This window comes from Prionailurus viverrinus, chromosome B4, assembly GCF_022837055.1.
Source record: "Prionailurus viverrinus isolate Anna chromosome B4, UM_Priviv_1.0, whole genome shotgun sequence".
Lineage (NCBI taxonomy): Eukaryota > Metazoa > Chordata > Mammalia > Carnivora > Felidae > Prionailurus > Prionailurus viverrinus.
The window spans coordinates 93,411,092-93,432,024 of NC_062567.1; the positions used below are offsets into that span (position 1 = coordinate 93,411,092).

The 20,933-nt window shown below is 39.1% G+C and overlaps 1 protein-coding gene across 1 annotated transcript in view; it reads left to right on the forward strand.

Annotated features, from left to right (window-relative positions):
- Positions 1-20,015: 20,015 nt before the first annotated feature.
- TBC1D15 (TBC1 domain family member 15) overlaps positions 20,016-20,933 on the forward strand; it is a 76,531-nt gene continuing 75,613 nt past the window's right edge. Inside the window, exon 1 of the mRNA XM_047865967.1 lies at positions 20,016-20,107. Coding sequence (XP_047721923.1) covers positions 20,078-20,107 — 30 coding nt within the window. The 5' untranslated portion in view covers positions 20,016-20,077. The remainder of the gene's footprint in view (positions 20,108-20,933) is intronic.

Below are 20,933 nucleotides of genomic sequence, written 5' to 3' on the forward strand. Positions count from 1 at the left end.
AATGTTTATTCATTTTTGAGAGAAAGAGAGGGAGAGAGAGAGAGCACATACAAGCAGGGGAGGGGCAAAGAGAGGGAGACAGAGGATCTGAAGCAGGCTCTGAACTGTCAGCACAGAGCCCAGTGTAGGGCTCAAACTCACAAACTGCAAGATCATGAACCGAACTGAAGTCAGATGCTTAACCAACTAAGCCACCCAGGTGCCCCACCCCAAAAAGTATCCTTATACCTCTTTGTAATCCCTTCCTTTCAGTTCCTCCTCATCCTTGCCAACACTTGATACAGGAAAATTTTAAAATTATAACCATTCAAATAGATGTATATATATCATTGTGGTTTTAATTTGTATTTCCCTAATGACAAATGATGTTGAGCATTTTTTCATGTGCTTATTTGACTTCTGTATCTTCTTTTTTTTTTTTTTTTTTTTTTTAAATTTTTTTTTTTCAACATTTATTTATTTTTGGGACAGAGAGAGACAGAGCATGAACGGGGGAGGGGCAGAGAGAGAGGGAGACACAGAATCGGAAGCTGGCTCCAGGCTCTGAGCCATCAGCCCAGAGCCTGATGCGGGGCTCGAACTCACGGACCGCGAGATCGTGACCTGGCTGAAGTCGGACGCTTAACCGACTGCGCCACCCAGGCGCCCAGACTTCTGTATCTTCTTAGTGACATGTCTGTTCAAGTATTTTGTCTGTATTTATTGATTTTTATATTATCTAGTTTTGAGACTTCTTTATGTATTTTGCATATAGGGTCTTTATCAGATATATGATTTGGGGGCATCCGAGGGGGCTCAGTCGATTAAGCACCTAACTCTTGATTTCAGCTCAGGTAATGATCTCATGGTTCCTGAGATCAAGCCCTACATCAGGCTCTGCACTGACAGAGCAGAGCCTGCTTGGGATTCTCTCTCCCTCTCTCTCTCAAAGTAAATAAATAAACATTAAAAACAAAAAGTTATATGACCTGGAAATACTTCCTCCTGATCTCACCTTTTCATTCTCTAATGTCTTTCCAAGAGAAGTTCTAAATATTGATGAAATCTAACCACTTTTCCTTTATGGATTGTGTTTGGTCTTGTTTCTAAGAACTCTTTGCTTAGCTCATGGTCACAAAGATTGTTTTCCTATGTATTTTTCTGAAAGCTTTTTACTTTTAGGTCCATGGCTCATTCGAGTTATGTTTTTTATATGACACAAGGTAAACATTGAACTTTTTTTTTTTTTTGCTGCAGCCCATTTGTTGAAAAGACTATCCTTTATTTATTGCTTTTGTTTGCATCTTTGTTGAAAATCATTTGTCCACAGATGAGTGGTTCTATTTCTGAACACTATTCTATTGATTTGTCTTTTTTTAAAACACATGTCTTTAATTTTTATTTATTTTTGAGAAAGAGAGAGAGAGTGTGCAAGCAGGAGAGGGGCAGAGAGAGAGGGAGACACAGAATCCGGAGCAGGCTCCAGGCTCTGATCTGTCAGCACAGAGCCGGATGCAGTGCCTGAACTCACGAATGGTGAGATCAGACTTGAGCCGAAGTCCCACGCTTAACCAATTGAGCCACCCAGGCACCCTGATTTATTTGTCTATCTTGATGCCAACAGCACACTGTACTGATTATTATAGTTTTATAGTTGGTCTTGACATCAAGTAATGCTAGTCCTTGACTTTCGTTTTTTTCCAAAATTGTTTTTGGCTACTTTAGGTTCATTTCCATATGAATTTTTTAGAATTAGTTAGTTAATTTCTATGAAAATAATTTTTAAAAACCCTGCCAGAATGCTGATTGGTATTGCATTGAATCTATAGATCAATTTGGGAAAAGACCTAATTATTAAATCTTTAAACCAATAAAGACAGTATAGCTCTCCATTTACTTAGGACTTCTTTATTTATTTCAGTGATGTTTTATAGTTTTTAGTGCACAGGTCTTTCGCCAGATGATTTTCTAAGTATTTCATGTTTTTGATGTTATTGCAAATAATATTTCAAATTTTAATTTGTAAATATTTATTGCTAGCATATAGAAACAAATTCTACCACTTGATCTTGCATCCTACAACTTTGCTGAACTCATTTATCAGTTCTAATAACTTCTTTGTAGATTACATGGGATTTTTTTATACATATTATATCATCAGTCAATAAAAACAAAGAGATTTCTTTCTTTCTTTTAAAAAAAATTTTTTTAAATGTTTCTATTTATTTCTGAGACAGAGAGAGACAGAGCATGAGTGGGGGGGGGGTGGGCAGAGGGAGAGGGGGACACAGAATCCGAAGCAGGCTCCAGGCTCTGAGCTGTCAGCACAGAGCCCAACGTGGGGCTCAAACTCACAAACTGTGAGATCATGACCTGAGCCGAAGTCAGTCACTTAACCGACTGAGCCACCCAGACGCCCCGAGATTTCTTTCTTTCTAATTTGGATATGTTTTTACTTCTTTTTCTTGCCTTCTTGCACTGGCTATAACTTCCAGTACAATGTTGAATAGAAGTGATTAGAATTGACATCCTTGCCTTATTCCTGATCTTTTTCATCATTGAAAAAGAAAAAAAGGGTAACCCGTATATATATTTGACTCCAGAGACCTAGAATGTCACCAAAAAGATACATAAGAAACTGATAATATTGGTTACCTCGGAAGAGACAAATTGAGTTAGATGGCAAAAGGGGAGAGAAACATTCTTCTTATTGGATATGTTTTTATTTTTATTTTTTAATAGGAGCCATGCAAATATATTGCCTATTCCAGAAAATAAATAAATAAAACTTAAGAAATAAAAATTAGGTGTATAAACAGCATTTGCTAAAAACAAAGCAAAACAAAAAAAAACTTAGTATTTTTGCAAAGAAATATCTTAAGAATGTGACACAAGAGATCACAAAGTTTAAAATTAACAAAGGTAGGTTTAATCATTTAAGAATACTTGAGAGTAGGTAATATTTACCATAGACTTTGAAAGCAAGACATGAATTGAGGATGAAGTAGACATTTTAAGAAGAAATTTGCAATGGCATGAAAATGGGAAGTGGCAAACTTTAGCAAGCAAATTGACTTGACTGGGGGCAGGGGGCACTGTGCCTGGTAGAAAAAATAGGAAGGAAAGGTAAGTCCTTCACAGAAGAATTAAGACTAATATAGACGGTAATTTTGTAACATTCAACCCAATACCAACCTAACCAGGCACATATCTACCTTCAATTTTCTTAACTCAGCTAACAGATATTTTTAATGATTGCCTGTTATTCACCAGGTCCAGTGCTACGTGTTGCATGTGTACCTAGCGGTGAACCAAATGGATGTGGTCCCTGTTCTGATAGAGCTTAGTCTAGAGGGCACCTCTGGGCCTCAACGAAGTGAGCAACCTCCATGTTCCCCTTCGTTTCAAAATTTTGGCTATGTATTCGTTCAGTCTGATACTCTCTAAATACCCCTAACCCTTTGTCCATCCTTAGATATCTCCATCTCTGTAAAAACTCAAGTCATTACTCAAACCGCGTGACCCTCCTTCCTCCTTTCCATTCACACTTATTAGTATAGGATAGGAATTGAGACTGAAGACTGAAGCCAGATGCCTGGCTTTGATATTTTATGTTGTATTTCCTGGTGAGAAATGCAACTTTTTTGCCCTGCTTCTTCATTTATAAAGTAGAAATAATAATAGTATGTACTTTGTAAAGTTGCTGAAAATATTAAATGAGTTATTACATATAGAGTGCTTAGAACACGCTCAGGATGATAAATTCTTAATAAATATTAGCAGTTGTTACTATTAGCAAAAGACTTCGCCTGTATTATTTCACCCAAGGCTAACACTTCCCACCAGCTCTATCCTACCTCCTCCCACCTGGTGGTCTTTTATTTAAAAAAAAAAAATTTTTTTAATGTTTATTTATTTTTGAGAGAGACAGAGACAGAATGCAAGTGGGTTAGGGGCAGAGAGAGGGAGACACAGAATCCGAAGCAGGCTCCAGGCTCTGAGCCGTCAGCACAGAGCCCAATGTGGGGCTTGAACCCACAGAGCTGTGAGATCATGACCTGAGCCAAAGTCAGGCGCTCAACCGACTGAGCCACCCAGGTGCCCCACCTGGTGGTCTTTTAATAGATGATCTCATTTTTCTCGCAGCATATTGAACAACATTCTCTCCACTGCCCCTTTTTCTAGAATATAAACATGATCAAAAGCCTCCCACTCAAAACAAAATCCATCCTTAATTGTGAGCATCTCTTCTTCTTTCCTGTTTTATAATGAAATTTATTGAAAATCCACACTGGAAACTCCATGTTCTCCTACTTTCCCTTCATTCCTCAAAGTACTGCAGTCTTCAACTTGACCCCATCATGTCACAAAATTGCATTTACCAAGGTTAAGCACAGCTATATTCAAGATGCCTCTCCTGTGTTTTTCCATTGTACCCCAAGACCTCCTTACTACCTTAAAATTGTAACTTTTTCAACTATCCCCTCTAACATAGTATAATTTTTGCTTGTTTATTTTGTTTATATCTGTTTTCCCTGGTTAGAATGTAAAATCAAGGAGAACAGGAATTTTGTCTCCTTTGTTTACTCCTGCATCCCCATCACCTAAAATAATGCCTAAACATTATAGGCACTCACTAAATCTGAATCAAATGAATGAACACTGAGTTGTGATTATCTATTTTTTCTGTCTTCTGTGTTAGACCAGGAGCTACTTTGAAGACTGGAACTGTTCCTCCTATCTCTTTACTAGCTCTGTTAGCTCAGAGCCTGACCCAAATGGGACTGTGAATATGATGGATTTGTGGGGAGTCACTATGTTTCCAGAATTTTTGGTAAATGCTTCTGGAGGATACTCCAAGGCCTGAGAAAGTGGTTTTTTAATTTTTTTAATGTTTAGTTATTTTTGAGTGGGGGGGATAGACAGAGAGGGAGACACAGAATCTGAAGCAGGCTCCAGGCTCCGAGCTGTCAGCTCAGAGCCTGATGCGGGGTCAAACCCACAAACCATGAGATCATGACTTGAGCCAAAGTTGGATGCTTAATTGACTGAGCCACCCAGGTGCCCCCCTTCCAAAAAGTGACTTTTAATTTCTACTCGGCAATCTTAGAGCTCAATGAGCTGGTATGAGGATTTTGCAAACAATGGAGATTTAAATTGTCTAAAGAAATTGTATTAGTCAGTGGTCTCCAGAAAAAACAGGACCGATAGGAGATTGATTACCTATCTATCTATCTATCTTTCTATCTAGAGATTAATTGAAGGAATTGGTTGAGAAGGCCCCCAATCTGCCATCTTCAAATTGGAAGCCCAGGGAAGCCAATGGTATAATTTTTTTTTCTTTTCTTTTTAAAGATTTTATTTTTAAGTAATCTCTCCCATGGGGCTCGAACAACTCCAAGATCAAGAGTTACATGCTGCACCAACTGAGTCAGACAGGCACACAGCCAGTGTAATTCAGTCTGAATTTGAAGGCCTGAGAACCAGGGAAGCTGAGTGTATAAATCCCAGTACCAGGGCAAAAGATGAGAAGTCACAGTTCTTGCAGAGGGACAGGAAAAATGGGATGAATTTTTCTTCCTCCACTGTTCATTCTATTCAGGTCATTAATGAATAGGATGATCCTTAAGCACACTGGGGAGGGCAATCTACTTTTCTGGGTCCATCAATTCGAATCCTAATCTCATCCAGAAACACCCCCTCAAAGATACACCCAGAAACAATTTTTTAGCTAGGCATCTTGTGGCCCACTCAAGTTGACACATACAATTAACCATCACCCTGTTTATACCTTTAATTTGTATTATTTATTAGAATTCCTTAAAAATAGTTCTGCTGCACCCCTATATTTATTGCAGCATTATTTGCAATAGCCAAACTATGGAAGCAGCCTAAGTGTCTACTGATAGATGAATGGATATAGAAGATGTTGGGGCACCTGGGTGGCTCAGTTGGTTGAGCATCTGACTCTTGGTTTTGGCTCAGGTCATGATCTCATGATTTGTGAGTTCAAGCTCCGCACTGGGCTCCATGTTGATAGCACAGAGCCTGCTTGGGATTCTCTCTCTCTCCCTCTCTCTCTGCCCCTCCTCCCCTGCTCATGATCTCTCTCTTTCAAAATAAAAAAATAAACTTAAAAAAAAAAAGACATAGTGTGCGCGCGCGTGCGCGCGCATGCGCGCGCGCGCGCGCGCGCACACACACACACACACACAGGAATATTACTTAGCCATAAAAAATAATGTAATCTTGCCATTTGCAACAACATGGATGAAGCTAGAGAATATAATACTAAGCAAAATAGGTCAGAGAAAGACAAATACCATATGACTTCACTCATATGTAGAATTTAAGAAACAAAACAAATAAAAGGAAAAATGAGAGAAAAAAACAGATTCTTATCTATAGAGAACAAAAAGGTAGTTACCAGAAGGGAGGTGGGTAGGAGGAATGGGTGAAATAGGTGAAGGGGAGTAAGAGTACCCTTATTATAATGAGCAATGAATAATATATAGAACTACTGGGGGCGCCTGGGTGGCACAGTTGGTTAAGCGTCCGACTTCAGCCAGGTCACGATCACGTGGTCCGTGAGTTCGAGCCCCGCGTCAGGCTCTGGGCTGATGGCTCAGAGCCTGGAGCCTGTTTCCGATTCTGTGTCTCCCTCTCTCTCTGCCCCTCCCCCGTTCATGCTCTGTCTCTCTCTGTCCCAAAAACAAATAAACGTTGAAAAAAAAAATTAAAAAAAAATATATAGAACTACTGAATCACTATATTGTACACCTGAAACTAATATAACACTGTATGTTAACTATACTGGAATTAAAATAAAAAAACTTAATAAAAATAGTTCTGCTGCTAAAGTAAGTTTAAAAATGTCAAATTTAAGCCAAAGACAAAGGAAGGAAAGCATAAAGAAAGAACATTGGACATAGTTCTCAACCCCGCGTGCACATTCAGATCACTTGGAGAATTTCCATACTGATACCTACACCCCATTCCCAAAAATCTTAGGGCTAAGGATTGAGCACAGATAGTTTTTAACTTTCCTTCCCGTTATTTTATTTTAAATGTTTATTTATTTATTTTGAGAGAGAGAAAGAGTGTATGAGTGTGAGAGGTGGAGAGGGGCAGAGAGAGAGAGAGAGAGAGAGACAGCGACAGAGACAGAGAGAGTGAGAGTGAGAGAGACAGAGACAGAGAGAGAGAATTCCAAGCAGAACCCATGCTGTCAGTGCAGAGCCCGCCTGGGGGCTCGAACTCACAGACTGTGAGATCATGACCTGAGCTGAAATCAAGAGTCCGATGATCAACCTACTGGGCCACCCAGGCACCCTGAGCATAGACAGTTTTTAAATTCTTCACGTGATTTTAATTAACAGCCAGGGTTGAGAACCACTGGAATAGGTAATCCTTGAGAAATGGGGCAAGGCTACAAGGGAAGTCCAAAGTTCTTCTCGACAGAGGCAAAATGTCCCCAATGGTTACTTAAGGTCCTCTTTAGTAATAATGGGCCATAGACAGACCCTGTTACTGCGTTTTTATAGGCATGACTAGTAATTGGATCCAGACACTCGAAGGGACATAAGAGCAAAACCAAGTAAGTACTTAATGGTTACTTTATGGGACACTAATAGGAACTAAAAAATAAAATAAAATAAAATAAAATAAAAAACCATTCTTCTTCCCTGAAGCTTTCTAAAAGGTTAATTATCAACCAGTTCTTTCAACCCTTAAATTACTTTCTGAGAGTGAATTAGAAAGAGGAACATGAATTCCATTAGGAGACTGTGGTACTACCACAGATTAATTCTTCTTATTAAATGATACTGTGTTGTTCATTTGTCACCACAAAGAGGCTAACTTAATCCTTGTTTTGAGCTTGCATATTCAGCAATTCTGGATAATTAATTGCATGTAGAATGATAACCTTTGTAATAGGCAGAATCCAATACAGAGAAAAATTCATTCTTGGAATGCAATTTCAAATTCATAAAGTGAAATTTAGCATCTTAGAAAGAGGGTATATGAGTTTAATAGTATAGCATCATTATTCCTAAGGGAAATTTCCAATATTCTGTGATTCAATATAGACTCAGGATAAACATATGCTACTGACACTACCTGAGACATTCTCACAACCACATTTGATTTATTAGTAGACAAGTATGATTAATCAAAGGTTATGTAACGTTGGTCACAGGTACTTCGGTTTTTTGTTATTATTTTCTTTATGAAAATTCATTTCAATAAAAGAAGAGCTCTCCATGTAAAGAAGGACATGTTATAATCCAGTTCTTTGTCAAGAATATTTCATAAGATCTATTGGACTTTTTTTCCTTTCAAATTAACAGGTTCTTGTGAGTAAATCTGATGAAATGGTTTACCATGAGAATTGCCTTTTACATTCCAAAACAAAAGCATTAAACAAAAGTTGACTTTAACAGAAGTGGATATTGCATTATTTCTTCTGTGAATGCCTGTACTTTTTATTTTGTAATGATTTGTGTTCTCTGATATGCTTTATCTCATGCTTGACTGATTACAAGTGTGAAGGGGGTTAAATGCATTCGCTATTGGCAATTTAGCATTAATTGTAATATGCTGTAATCCAAATTACAATCTGTCATTTCCAGTCAAATTGTGAAGCACTGTAATTGTATTTTAGAGTTCCACTGCTATTGATTATAGCTACCTCATTTGTGTTTTAATATACCATGACGAATTTGCGAATGGAAATACAATCTTGTAACAAGCCAGGAAACAAGTATTGTTCTTCCTATTATAACAGCTTGAAAATTATTTCTTAACAAATGAAAAGAGAAGGAGATGGTAAGACAGTAAAGACAATTCATTTAAGGATGAAAAAGACAAAAAGATTTCAATTTTCTAGCAGTGCATAAAAATAAGTGAGCCATAGATTTTTGAAAACCTTTTTAGACAAAACATTATAAAAATATTTTCAAAAATCAGTTTTGAAATCTACCGATACTAATACAAATTGCTTTAGTTTATCCCTTTGAATGGGTGTATAGTATACCACAGCTTATATAAAATTCTTTCCTTGGTGCTCTTTCACATTGTTTTTACTATTACAAATAATGCTGCAGTGAACATTCTTATATATGACTTTTCATAACATGGGGAAGGTTCACTAAGGAATATACTTAGTAGTGGGATTTCTGGATTGCAGAGTATACCTATCCATTTCACTTAAAAAAACTCAGGTAAGAGCACTTAACATGAGATTCACCCCCTTGACAAATGTCTAAGTACACATTATTGTCAACTATAAGTACAATATTGTACAGCCAGATCTCTAGAGCTCATTCATCTTGTTTGACTGTAACTTTATGTATGTTGATTAGCAATGCCCCATTTACCCCTTCTCCTATTCCCTGGCAACCACTGTTTCACTCTTGGATTCCATGAGTTTGGCTATTTTAGATACCTCATATAAGTAGAACCATGCAGTATTTGTTTATCTGTGAGTGGCTTATTTCACTTAGCTTCATTTGACTTATTTCACTGTTTTCAAGGTTTATCCATGTTGCCACATAGTTCACATTTCCATCTTTTAAAATATTTTTTTAAGTTTATTTATTTATTTTGAGAGAGAGAGAGCAGGAGAGGGGCAGAGACAGAGAGGGAGAGAGAGAATCCTAAGCAGACTCCATGCTGTCAGCACAGAGCCAGAACTTACGAACCGTGAGATCATGACCTGAGCCGAAACCATGAGTCAGACGCTTGACTGACTGAGCCACCCAGACACACCCAGATTTCCTTCTTTCTATTTATTTATTTATTTATTTATTTATTTATTTATTTATTTATTTTTTCAACGTTTATTTATTTTTGGGACAGAGAGAGACAGAGCATGAACGGGGGAGGGGCAGAGAGAGAGGGAGACACAGAATCGGAAACAGGCTCCAGGCTCTGAGCCATCAGCCCAGAGCCTGACGTGGGGCTGGAACTCCCGGACCGTGAGATCGTGACCTGGCTGAAGTCGGACGCTTAACCGACTGCGCCACCCAGGCGCCCCTCCTTCTTTTTAAAGGCTAAATAGTATTCTTGTACATATATGCCACACTTTCTTTATCCATTTACCTACCAATGTACATTTAGCTTCTTCCCACATCTGGGGATGGTGAATAATGCTGCAATGAACGTAAGAGCACTAATATCTACTTAAGATTCTGATCAACGTTGTTTGGAATGACGTTCTTTGGAACTCCTAGAGAAGGATTGCTGGACCATAGGGTAGTTCTATTTTTAATTTTTTGAGAAAGCTCCTTACAGTTTCCCATAGCAGCTGCATCATTTTACATTCCCACCAACACCGTGCAAGAGTTACATTTTCTCCACATCCTCACCAACATTTCTTGTATCTTGTCTTTTTGATAATAGCCATCCTGACAGGTATGAGATGATAACTCATTGTAGCTTTGATTTGCATCTCCCTGATGATTAATAACAATGAGCATTTTTTCATAGGCCTGTTGGCCCTTTGTATGTTTTCTTTGGAGAAATGTCTATTCAAGTTCTTAGCCCATCTTTTTTTTTTTTTTTGGCTTAAGTTTTTATTTTAATTCCAATTAACTAACAGTGTTATATTAGTTTCAGGTGTACAATATAGTGATTCAACAATTGCATACATCGCCTGGGCTCATCATGACAAGCGCATTCCCTAATTCCCACCACCTATTTAACCCATCCTCCCACCCCACCCCCAACCATCAGTTTGTTCTCTATAATTAAGGGTCTATTTCTTAATTTCTTTCTGTCTCTTTCTTTTCCCTCTGTTCATTTGATCTGTTTCTTAAATTCCACATGAGTGAAATCACATCGTATTTGTCTTTATCTATTTTGCTTAGCATTATACTCTCTAGCTCCATCCATGATGTTGCAAATGGCAAGATTTCATTCTTTGTTATGGCTTAATAATATTCATTGTACACATATAATCATTCATCTCTCTATATAGATATACAATGAATGTTATATGTATAATATATCTAACGAATATTATATATCTAATGAATATTATATATATATCTCTATCTGTATCACACCTTCTTTATCCATTCACCAATCACTGGACACTTGGACTGCTTCCATATCTTGGCTATTGTAAATAATGCCGCTATAAACATAGGAATGTGTGTATCCCTTTGAATTAGTGTTTTTGTATTCTTTGGGTAAATACCCAGTAATGTGATTGCTGGATCATAGGGTAGATCTTGGGGAACCTCCACACTTTTCCACAGTGGCTGCACCAGTTTAATTTCTACCAACAGTGCAGAAGGGTTCCTTTTTCTCCATATCTTCATCAACACTTGTTTCTTATGTTGTTGATTTTAGACATTCTGACAGGTATAAGGTGATATCTCATTGTAGTTTTAATTTGCATTTCCCTGATGATAAATGATGATGAACATCTTTTTATGTGTCTGTTGGCCATCTGTATGTCTTCCTTGGAGAAATGTCTGTTCATGTCTTCTGCCCATGTTTTAATTGTCTTCTTCCCATTTTAATTGTTTAATTGTTTTTAAATTGTGTGTGCGTGTGTGTGTGTGTGCTGAGTTGTATAAGATATATATATATATATATATATATATATATATATATATAATGTTTATTTACTTTTGAGAGAGAAAGGGACAGAACATGAGCAGGGGAGGGGCAGAGAGAGAGGGAGACACAGAATCTGAAGTAGGCTCCAGGCTCTGAGCTGTCAGCACAGAGCCCCATGTGGGACTCGAATTCACAAAACACGAGATTCCAACCTGAGCCTAAGTCACCGCTTAACTGACTGAGCCACCCAGGCACCCGGTTCTTTATATATTTTGGATGCTAACCTTTTATCAGATATTTCATTTGCAATATAGTCTCCCATTCTGTAGGTTGCCTTTTAGTTTTGTTGATTGTTTCCTTTGTTGGGCAGAAGTTTTTTATTTTGATGTAGTCTCAATAGTTTATTTTTGCTTTTGTTTCCCTTGCCTCAAGAGACTTACCTAGAAACAAGTTGCTATGGCCATTGTCAAAGAGGTTACTGTCTGTGTCCTTTTCTAGAATTTTTATTGTTTCAGGTCTCAGTCTCACACATTCTTCAAATGAAAGAGCAGAAATATGGCAAGAAGCTTAGTCTTTGATGACCATGTTGAGGTGGTGAGTCAATCAGTCCTGAAACTGCCCTATCTCTTGAATTTTTATGTAAGACAAAACAAAATCCACTTATTTAATACAATTTTATTTGAGTGGTCTGCTATTTGCAGCCGAGGTATCCTAACTGATATGTATGTGAATATGTAACTGAATTTAGAAATACCCAATATGCAAACTTTGGAAATTTGCAAAAAAAGAAAAAAAGGTCATGGGAAATCCCATATACCTCCCACTCACTTTTCCCCAATGGTAATTTCTTATTTGACTATAGCATGATACAAAACCCCAGAAATTGTTATTGGTACAACCCACAGAATTGACTCAGATTTCACCAGTTTTATATGCACTTATTTGTAATTGTACGTGCACAGTGTGAATAGTATGCAACTTTATCACATGTGTAGATTCATGTAGTCATCACAATGATCAAGATATGAAACTATTCAGAGGCGCCTGGATGGCTCAGTCGGTTAAGCATCCGACTTCGGCCCAGGTCACCATCTCAGAATTTGTGAGTTTGAGGCCCACATCAGGCTCTGTGCTGACAGCTCAGAGCCTGGAGCCTCCTTCAGATTCTGTGTCTCCCCCCCACCTCTCTGCCCCTCCCCTGCTTGCACTCTCTCTCTCTCTCTCTCAAAAATAAATAAACATTAAAAAAATTTTTTTAAAGATATGAAACTATTTCATCACTATCAGCACCTCCATACTTACCCCTTTTTCTTTCCTCCCCAATCCCCAACTCCTGGAACCACTAATCTGTTCTCTTATCTATAATTTTGATATTTTGAGAATGTTATGTAAATAGAATCATACAGCATAGTAATAATTCGAGATTTTTTTTTTTTGCTCACCATAATTATCTTGAGATCCACCCAAGTTGTTGCATGTATCAACTTCATTACTTTTTATTGTTGTGTAGTGTTTTATGGAATAAATGGATCACAGCTTAATCATTCATCTGTTAAAGGACATTTGGGTTGTTTCCAGCCTTGGATATTATAAATAATGTTTCTATGAATGTTAACATAAAGGTTTTTGTGTGTACGTAGTTTTCATTTCCCTGAGTAAATGCCCAAGATACAGTTAGTTGCTGGGTCATATGGTGAGTATATGTTTAGTTTATATGCCCAACTGTTTCCCATAGTGGCTGTACCATTTTATATTCCAACTGGAAATGTATTTGCTTCTGTTTCTCCACATCCTTACAAGGATTTGGTGTTACCACTATTTTTTATTTTAGCCACTGTAATAAGTATGTGGTGATATCTCATTGCAGGTTTAATTTGCATTTTCCTAATGGCTAACAAAGTTGAGTATCTTTTATGTGTTTATTTTGCCAATTTTATATCTTCTTTAGTAAAATGTATAGGGTGCCTGGGTGGCTCGGTTGGTTAAGCATCTGACTTCAGCTCAGGTCATGATCTCGCAGTTCATGAGTTTGAGCCCTGTGTCGGGCTCTGGGATGACAGCTCAGAGCCTGGAGCCTGCTTCAGATTCTGTGTCTCCCTCTCTCTCTGCCCCTTCCCCACTCATGCATGCTCTCTCTCTCTCTCAAAAATAAACATTAAAAATTTTTTAATGTCTGTTTATGTCTGTGATAGGCAAAATAATGGACCATCAAAGATATCATGCCATAATCCCCAGGACCTCAGAATATTTACACAGCTAAGGCACTTAGCTGATGATTAAGGGTATGGAACTTGAGATGGGGAAACTCATCCAGGAGTTGAGTTTCCTGGATTATCCAGGTGTGGATTATCCAGGTGGTCCCAATCTAATCCCATGAATCCTTAAGTGGAGAAACTTTCAGGGAGAGCTGTGACTAAAAAATAAAGACCAGAGATGGAGAGATTGCAAAGATGGCATATTGCTAGCTTTTTTTAAAGTTTTATTTATTTATTTTGAGGGAGAGAGAGAGAGAGAGAGAGAGAGAATATGCACATAAGCAGGGGAAGGGCAGAGAGGGATAGAGAGAAGCCCATACAGGCCCAGAGCTGTCAGCATAGAGCCTGATGTGGGGCTCGAACTCACAAACCATGAGACCATAACCTGAGCCAGGATCAAGAGTCGGACGCTTAACTGAAAGGTAGGAATTTAAAGTGCGGGAAGACAAAAAACAAAGTGGCATAAATGGTCAGTTATTAAAATCAACCAAGACCTCTAAAACAAAGGAACCTCAGTGTGGGGAGGTAGCCTGGCTCTTCATCTAGTCCTGTGGCTAGAAATGTATTTATTTGAAATAGCCGTCACTGAAGTTGATTCCTTTGTTTTTCTTTTCAAGTTTTTGTGTAAATTCTATTTACTTAATTGTTCTGTATAGATGTTGTCTGTGTGACTTGTCATGCATTTCTGCCCAGAGCCGCACATATACAATCATGGGGGCTTAGTTGGCTTGTACTCATTCCGTATCTGGCCTCAGGATAAGAAGTGAGCCTTCTGTTCCTGACGCCAAGAGGGCTAAATTTGCCTCACCTCCTTGAGCCAGACCAGGCTGGGCCCCTGGAATGGATCATAGAGAGAAGAGAAATATGCAGATGCCAAGGCTCCTAAGATTGTGAGATATGATAAAAGAAACAGAAAAAAACAGCTTGCTGAGGACTGCACTTAGGCAAACTTAATGACTAACCATAAATCACACAGGGGTAGTGTATATATTGCCCTGGTGAGAACACCTTCCACTTCAGGAAGTGTCACCTGAAGGGAGGACATTCCACCCAGGACCCTTAACTGGGACTCCAACCGGGCTGTGGGCTGTTCACTGCAGGGCTTCCTCAGCCAGAAGGTTGAGTGTTGTGAGTACCCGATTTGATATATCAACCCTTCTTTGTTCTCTATACTTCTCTCCCTCTTTGTGTTTATTATAATTGTATATTCCCTTTCCCTTATAATTAATAAAGTTTTCCTCCACGAAACAAAGTGTAGCTATCATGAATTACTATTATTCAAAACATTAACATACAGTGCAATATTGGCTTCAGGAGCAGAATTCAGTGACTCATCACTTACATACAACACCCAGTGCTCATCACAAGTGCCCTCCTTAGTACCCATCAACCATCTAGCCAACTCCCCACCCCCCTCTCTCCATCAATCCTCAGTTTTTTATCTATCTTTAAAAGTCTTTTATGGTTTGCTTCCCTCTCTTTTTCCCCCCTCCCATACGTTCAGCTATTTTGCTTCTTAAATTCCACATATGAGTGAAATCATATGGTATTTACCATTCTCTGACTTATTTCACTTAGCATCATACACTCTAGCTCCATCCACAATGTTGCAAATGACAAAGTCGATGCCTCTTTGCAGTGGATGCTTCTGCAGTCAAAGCTTAAGTCAGGCACCTGCATACAAAGAAAAAACAACCTGTCAGGGTTTATACCACAGAAATAGAATTTCCTCTAAAGCCTCTAGCCACCTTGACGTTAGGCCAGTGAGATCTGTGGTTGACATCTGATGTTTGTTTGTTTTCCAGCAATTAAGTTTGTGGTAATTTGTTACAGCAGCAATAGAAAATTAATGCAATTTCTTTTACCAATTGGATTTCTTAAAATGTTCAGTTTTGAGAGGTTTTTATAAAGTCTAAGTTTTAATTCTTTGCTGGATTTGTGGTTTGTGAACATTTTACCCTAGTCTACAGCTTGTTTTATTTTCATCCTTTTCAGTCTTCTGCAGAGCAAAATTTTTAATTTTGATAACGTTTTATTTATCAACTTTTCCTTTATGGATCATAATTTTGATGTCAAGTCTAAGAATTATGCTTCACCCTACATCCTGAATATTTTCCTCTATTTTTCTAATTATTTAAGAGATTGTAGTAAAATATACATACAATTTACCATTTCAGCCACTTTTTAAGTGTACAATTCAGTGGTATTTATTGTAATTAGAAAGTTTTCTTCTGCTCTCTGTATTGTTTGTATCAAATTACTTTTTTTGTTGGTTTGTTCATTTTGGCCCCTGCCTTTCAGCCTAACTGGGTAATGATTTCTGTTTATATTTAAGGAACTAAAACCAAAAGCTGATTGAAAGCTTTAGGTATACAGGTGGGGTTTGTTGCTATTTGGTGTTTACTGTAGGATGATGTGCTTGGTAATTTCAATGGAGATTTCTAACTGTTGGTACCTATAGGCCTGATTTCTTCAGCTGGTCAGTTTACCCAGAGAGAAGTCCTACAGTCTTTGGCTGTCAGCTCTTTGGTCCTACTTCGTATAGTTAAGCACAAAAACAATGTTTTTAGTCTGACTGTTGTAAGAGTTCAGGAAAGGTGGAGGTCAGTGAGTTGTGGCAAAGTTGGTAAGTCTTAATAGATGATGTGTGACATGGGATTAGCCCTGAAAGACAAATAGGTCGGTTGGAAACTGAGGTGAGAGGGAATCAAATTGAATGGGTAATTAAATGTAGTTTACAGAGGTGAGTAATCACTTTCAGCTGATAGTGTGGTACAGCTGACTAAGACATATATCAGCAATGAAGTCTCTAATTTCAGCCGTTAAGCTGCTTGCCACTTTGGCAAATCATTAATCTCCTAAGAGACTCAATTTCTTCAAATGAGAACATGGGGAGACTACTGCTAAGTCTTGGCCAGGTATAAATTTGCTTTAAGATACTTCCTAAGATTCTTTTACATCTTTTTGAGTGATGACTTTTTGAGTGATAAGTTATAGTTAGGGAGTGACTACATAGTTTATGGGAGTGAATTTAGGACTATAAAATTACTCACTCCCATGAAAACAGCAATTATTTTAAGTTATAGGGAACACCATAACTTTATTTATATTAAATTTATATTCATGATTCTTTAAAAAAATGTCCATTTGTTTCATGTAAGTGTACTATGATTTTTTTCTTCTAATACAGTAAAAAACTAAAACAAGAAAACAAACTACACTGAAATTCTGACCTTGTTTCTTCCCTTTGCATATATACAGAGGACATCACCGAAGAAGGAAAATGGTCTCTTTTCTCTTGAATGTAAAGCACAACTGTGCCATTTGTAAACAGAGAATTGAGTTAATTTGTTAAACAAACCCAGGGTTAGTATCTACTATGGGTCTGGCATTTGTGCCAGGTTTGGTGGTCATCGCAAAGAAAAGCATAGTCCATACTTTCCACTAGTTTACAGCCTACCAGGGAAAGAAAGGCAGGTCAGTAAACCAAGTATTTTACAGTGTGATACCATGGATCACAACAATGGATCCTCTGTAATTGATGTCTGCTTTGGCTTGCCTAGCAGCCATTCTCCTTTTTTCTAGAATGGTTCCTGAATTCTTCTCTGGGAATTACCCTTCCTTTCATTCTCTGTACTTTGGCACTGTGGGCATATGAGTCAAATCTTGCCAATCAGAATATCATATATACTTTGGGCCACAGTGATTGGTTTAGGGATGGTCCCACGATCCAAACTAAGCCAATCTGCTACAATTACAAAGAATCTTGGGACAGACACAGCATGATATTCAGGGAACAACAGATATTTGGCTGTGGTTGGAAAATTGGGTCTGAGTGGCAAGAGTTGGGAAATAAAGCTAAAATGGTAGGCAAGAAGAGTTTATAAAGGGCCCTGCATGTTATGCAGGAGAATTTAGACCTTTTCTTGAAGAGATGGAAAGCCATAGGGAATTTAGGCAGCGAGTTCACATGATCACATTTATGCTTGGGAAAGATTAATCTGGTGTGGTTATGAATGATGGATTAGGGGAAAGATGAAGCAGAAAGCAAATGAATTAAGAGGCCACAGTAGTTGTCCATACTAGAGGTAACCAGAGACCTCAACTCTAGGATTGGTAGTGGGAATAGGAAGGAGACCCAATGGGGGGATGTTTGCCATGAGCTCTCCAGAAGACACATCAGAACTGGGTAACATGATAGCAACACCTTCGTGGAGAAATTGTGTTCTGGCTGCAGCTCTAATTGAGCAAATGGTAGTGAATTTCAGAGAACAAAAGCAAAATGTAAGTTTCATTTAAGACTCTGCTTCTTAAAGTTTAATGTGCATACAAGTCAACTGGAAATCTTGTGAAAATGCAGGTTTTGATTCAGTAGTTCTGGGGTGGGACCTGAGATTCTGCATTTCTAACAAGGTTCCAGCTGCTGCAGGTCTGCAGACTACATTTTGAGGAGCAAAGATTTAGGAATTTTTTGAGGTGTGATGGGTCATTCAAGTAAAAAGGTTCAGTGGGCAGTAGGTGTTGGGCCTAGATTTTAGGAAAGAGTGAGAGACTTGGGCTGGAGATATTTCAGAGTCATTAGCACGTATGAGGTGTGATGTCAGAATATAAAGATAATAGTCTAGGAAGAGTGCTTGGAAAAAAGTAGAAGCCCAAGGATAGCCCATGGGTAGTGCCAGCATTTAAGGGGCATCCAGAGGATGGGGCTTAAAAACATGGAAGTAGCAGATGAAACTAGGATGCCAAGTTTTCAATGAGAACGCTTTAATTCCCAAATTTATTATATAAATAGTAACTGCCATTTGTGGGATATACTATTCGAGGCACTGTACTAAGGGCTTAAACTTTTCTCCGAAACACAAGGTGTAAGAAATGCCATATTAAAACATTCCTCTAACCACACCCCATTACTCTGAGTGGGTGGAAAGTTTAATGTGGGTCACTATTAAGGATCCACACACCACACCTAGGATGGTATGAAGGTTCTAGGGGGTCTCACTCAGCCCAAAACTTTTGGGAAAGGCCTCAAGTCTTCACTCAGTGTTGATTACTGCTAATATGCTTGCTTCCCCAGCTCATTTATCCCTTGGTGGTGAGCTGCTTTGCTGATTCAATGACAAGCGTAGGCATGGGGTCTTGGCCATGGTTGGAATCTCTGATGCTTAGTGTGCAGCCTCTTTAATGGAAACTATACATCTATTCCTTTTGAAGGTCTTGCCACCTTCCTCACTTATAAGGTTCCTGATATTCACAGAAATTTCAACCCTCCTTTTCTGTTATTCCCTTTGGTTGCCACTTATTCGACTAACCTCACAAGTCTCTAACCTCTCTCTATAGTTTGGAGAGAGAAGTACCTCAGTGGGTACAGGTGTTTTGATACAAATGGGTCATTTATTTTTACTGGGGCAAGGAAAGTCCCAGAGCTATCAGGAGTAGTACCCAATCATCTTCCGGTATTCCCCCCTGCCCCGCCCCCGCATTCTTTTACAGCACTGAAAACAGATCAACATCTTAGTGTCTCAACAAATCGTCTTAACACACGTGTACTCTCCCATGAGATCGGTACAACCAATCCATGGGTAATTCTCATTTTACATCCTGAAGCTTGGATGAATTTAGAAACTTGTGTCACGTCACAGTTAAGTAAGTGTGGAGGAACTATCAGCTATGTGCTTTCGACTTTGGAGCAACGAGGGCGTGGTATTATCGCAATTCCTATCAAAATGCCTCCTCAAAAGGCCATGTGTGAGTTGCAGTGAGCAGACTCAAATTCAGAAACGTCTCATACAGAAAGGGAAAGTCTCTGTATGGGGGATTCCTTTAACCCTCACCACAGTCCTACTATCCTGATTTTCAGATGAGAAACAGAAGCTGAAGGTGTGACCTACCCATGGCCACAAAGCCAGGACCACGTTTGCTGGCTCCCAATTTGTGTTCTTCCCATCAGACCAAACAGAACTGGCTTGTGAGTGGCTCAGAGTCTCGCCCCAGGCAAACCTTGCTGCAAAAACACTTCAATTTAGGTTACCTCCTAGTAAAAATAAATTGGTACATGCGCGGAACGCACCAGAGGCTCCGCCCTGGCGGCCTCTGAAATCTACTCAGTACGCCTGCATCAGGCTGTTCCTCCCACCCGCCCCTTCACTCAGCGCGGTTCCCGCTACTCCCCGCCCCTTTCCCGCCCGGATATCAGCCTAGTTTTGGCGGATGTTGTTGTGAATCCGAGAGACACGTGAGGCTCTGCTACGTCATCACAAGCACGCGAAGGAAAAATGGCGGCGGCGGGTGTTGTGAGCGGGAAGGTAAGTAACGGCCGCGGCGAACGCCCCTACTTTTCTCTGGGACAGGGGTGCTTTGTTACTTGGAGGCCGGTCGGGGAGGGACGTGAAGGCCACTCTGCCTCAGGAACAGCGTGTGGCGGATGTAAGAGGAGAGGAGTTGGTCGTGTCAGCTGTTTTCTCGATATTGCCGGCTCAGTCCGGGAATTAGAGACCGGCTCCTGCTCCAAGGCCAACTAGGCCTCGGCTTCTCCCCTGCACTGCTCCGGAGCAAGGGGACATTTATTTGTATTGCCTTTTGTAAGGAACAGGTAGTTGCCTCGTTCCTTTCTTTTTTGTGGCTCCCTTTTTCCTAATTCTAGTTTTTTAGATCTACTCTTCTGATTCCACTGTGGTTTTGTTTTTGTTTTTTTCTTTTTTTTTTTTTTTTTTTTTTTTTTGTCTTTCTTTGAGGCGTTAATCTAACTTGCCCCTGGCTTTTCCCTGCTTCACTCTGCTGAAGGCATCTTTGTCCCTTTCGGGAGGAGCTGAAAACAGGTGCTGTGCAGCTGGGCATTTAGAAGAAAAGAGTGTATTGGATTCATTTTACCAGACTGCCGAGTTGGCTGGTGGTTGTGAGCAGCAGGGCGTGTTTCCACTCAGGGAACAGGAGATTTACACCATCCTACGCTTGTCTAGGAAGGCGTTAGTTAAGGTATTTATTTCCTAGGCGTCTCTACGATATTCTTGTGGAAGTATCTGTGATGCTGTCTTAACACCTCCTAGTTAGCAACTAGGATTAGGTGCGGAGGAGATTTCGTTGTATAGTGCATATACACCTTCTGAGAGCATATTTTAATGCCTGTTATTT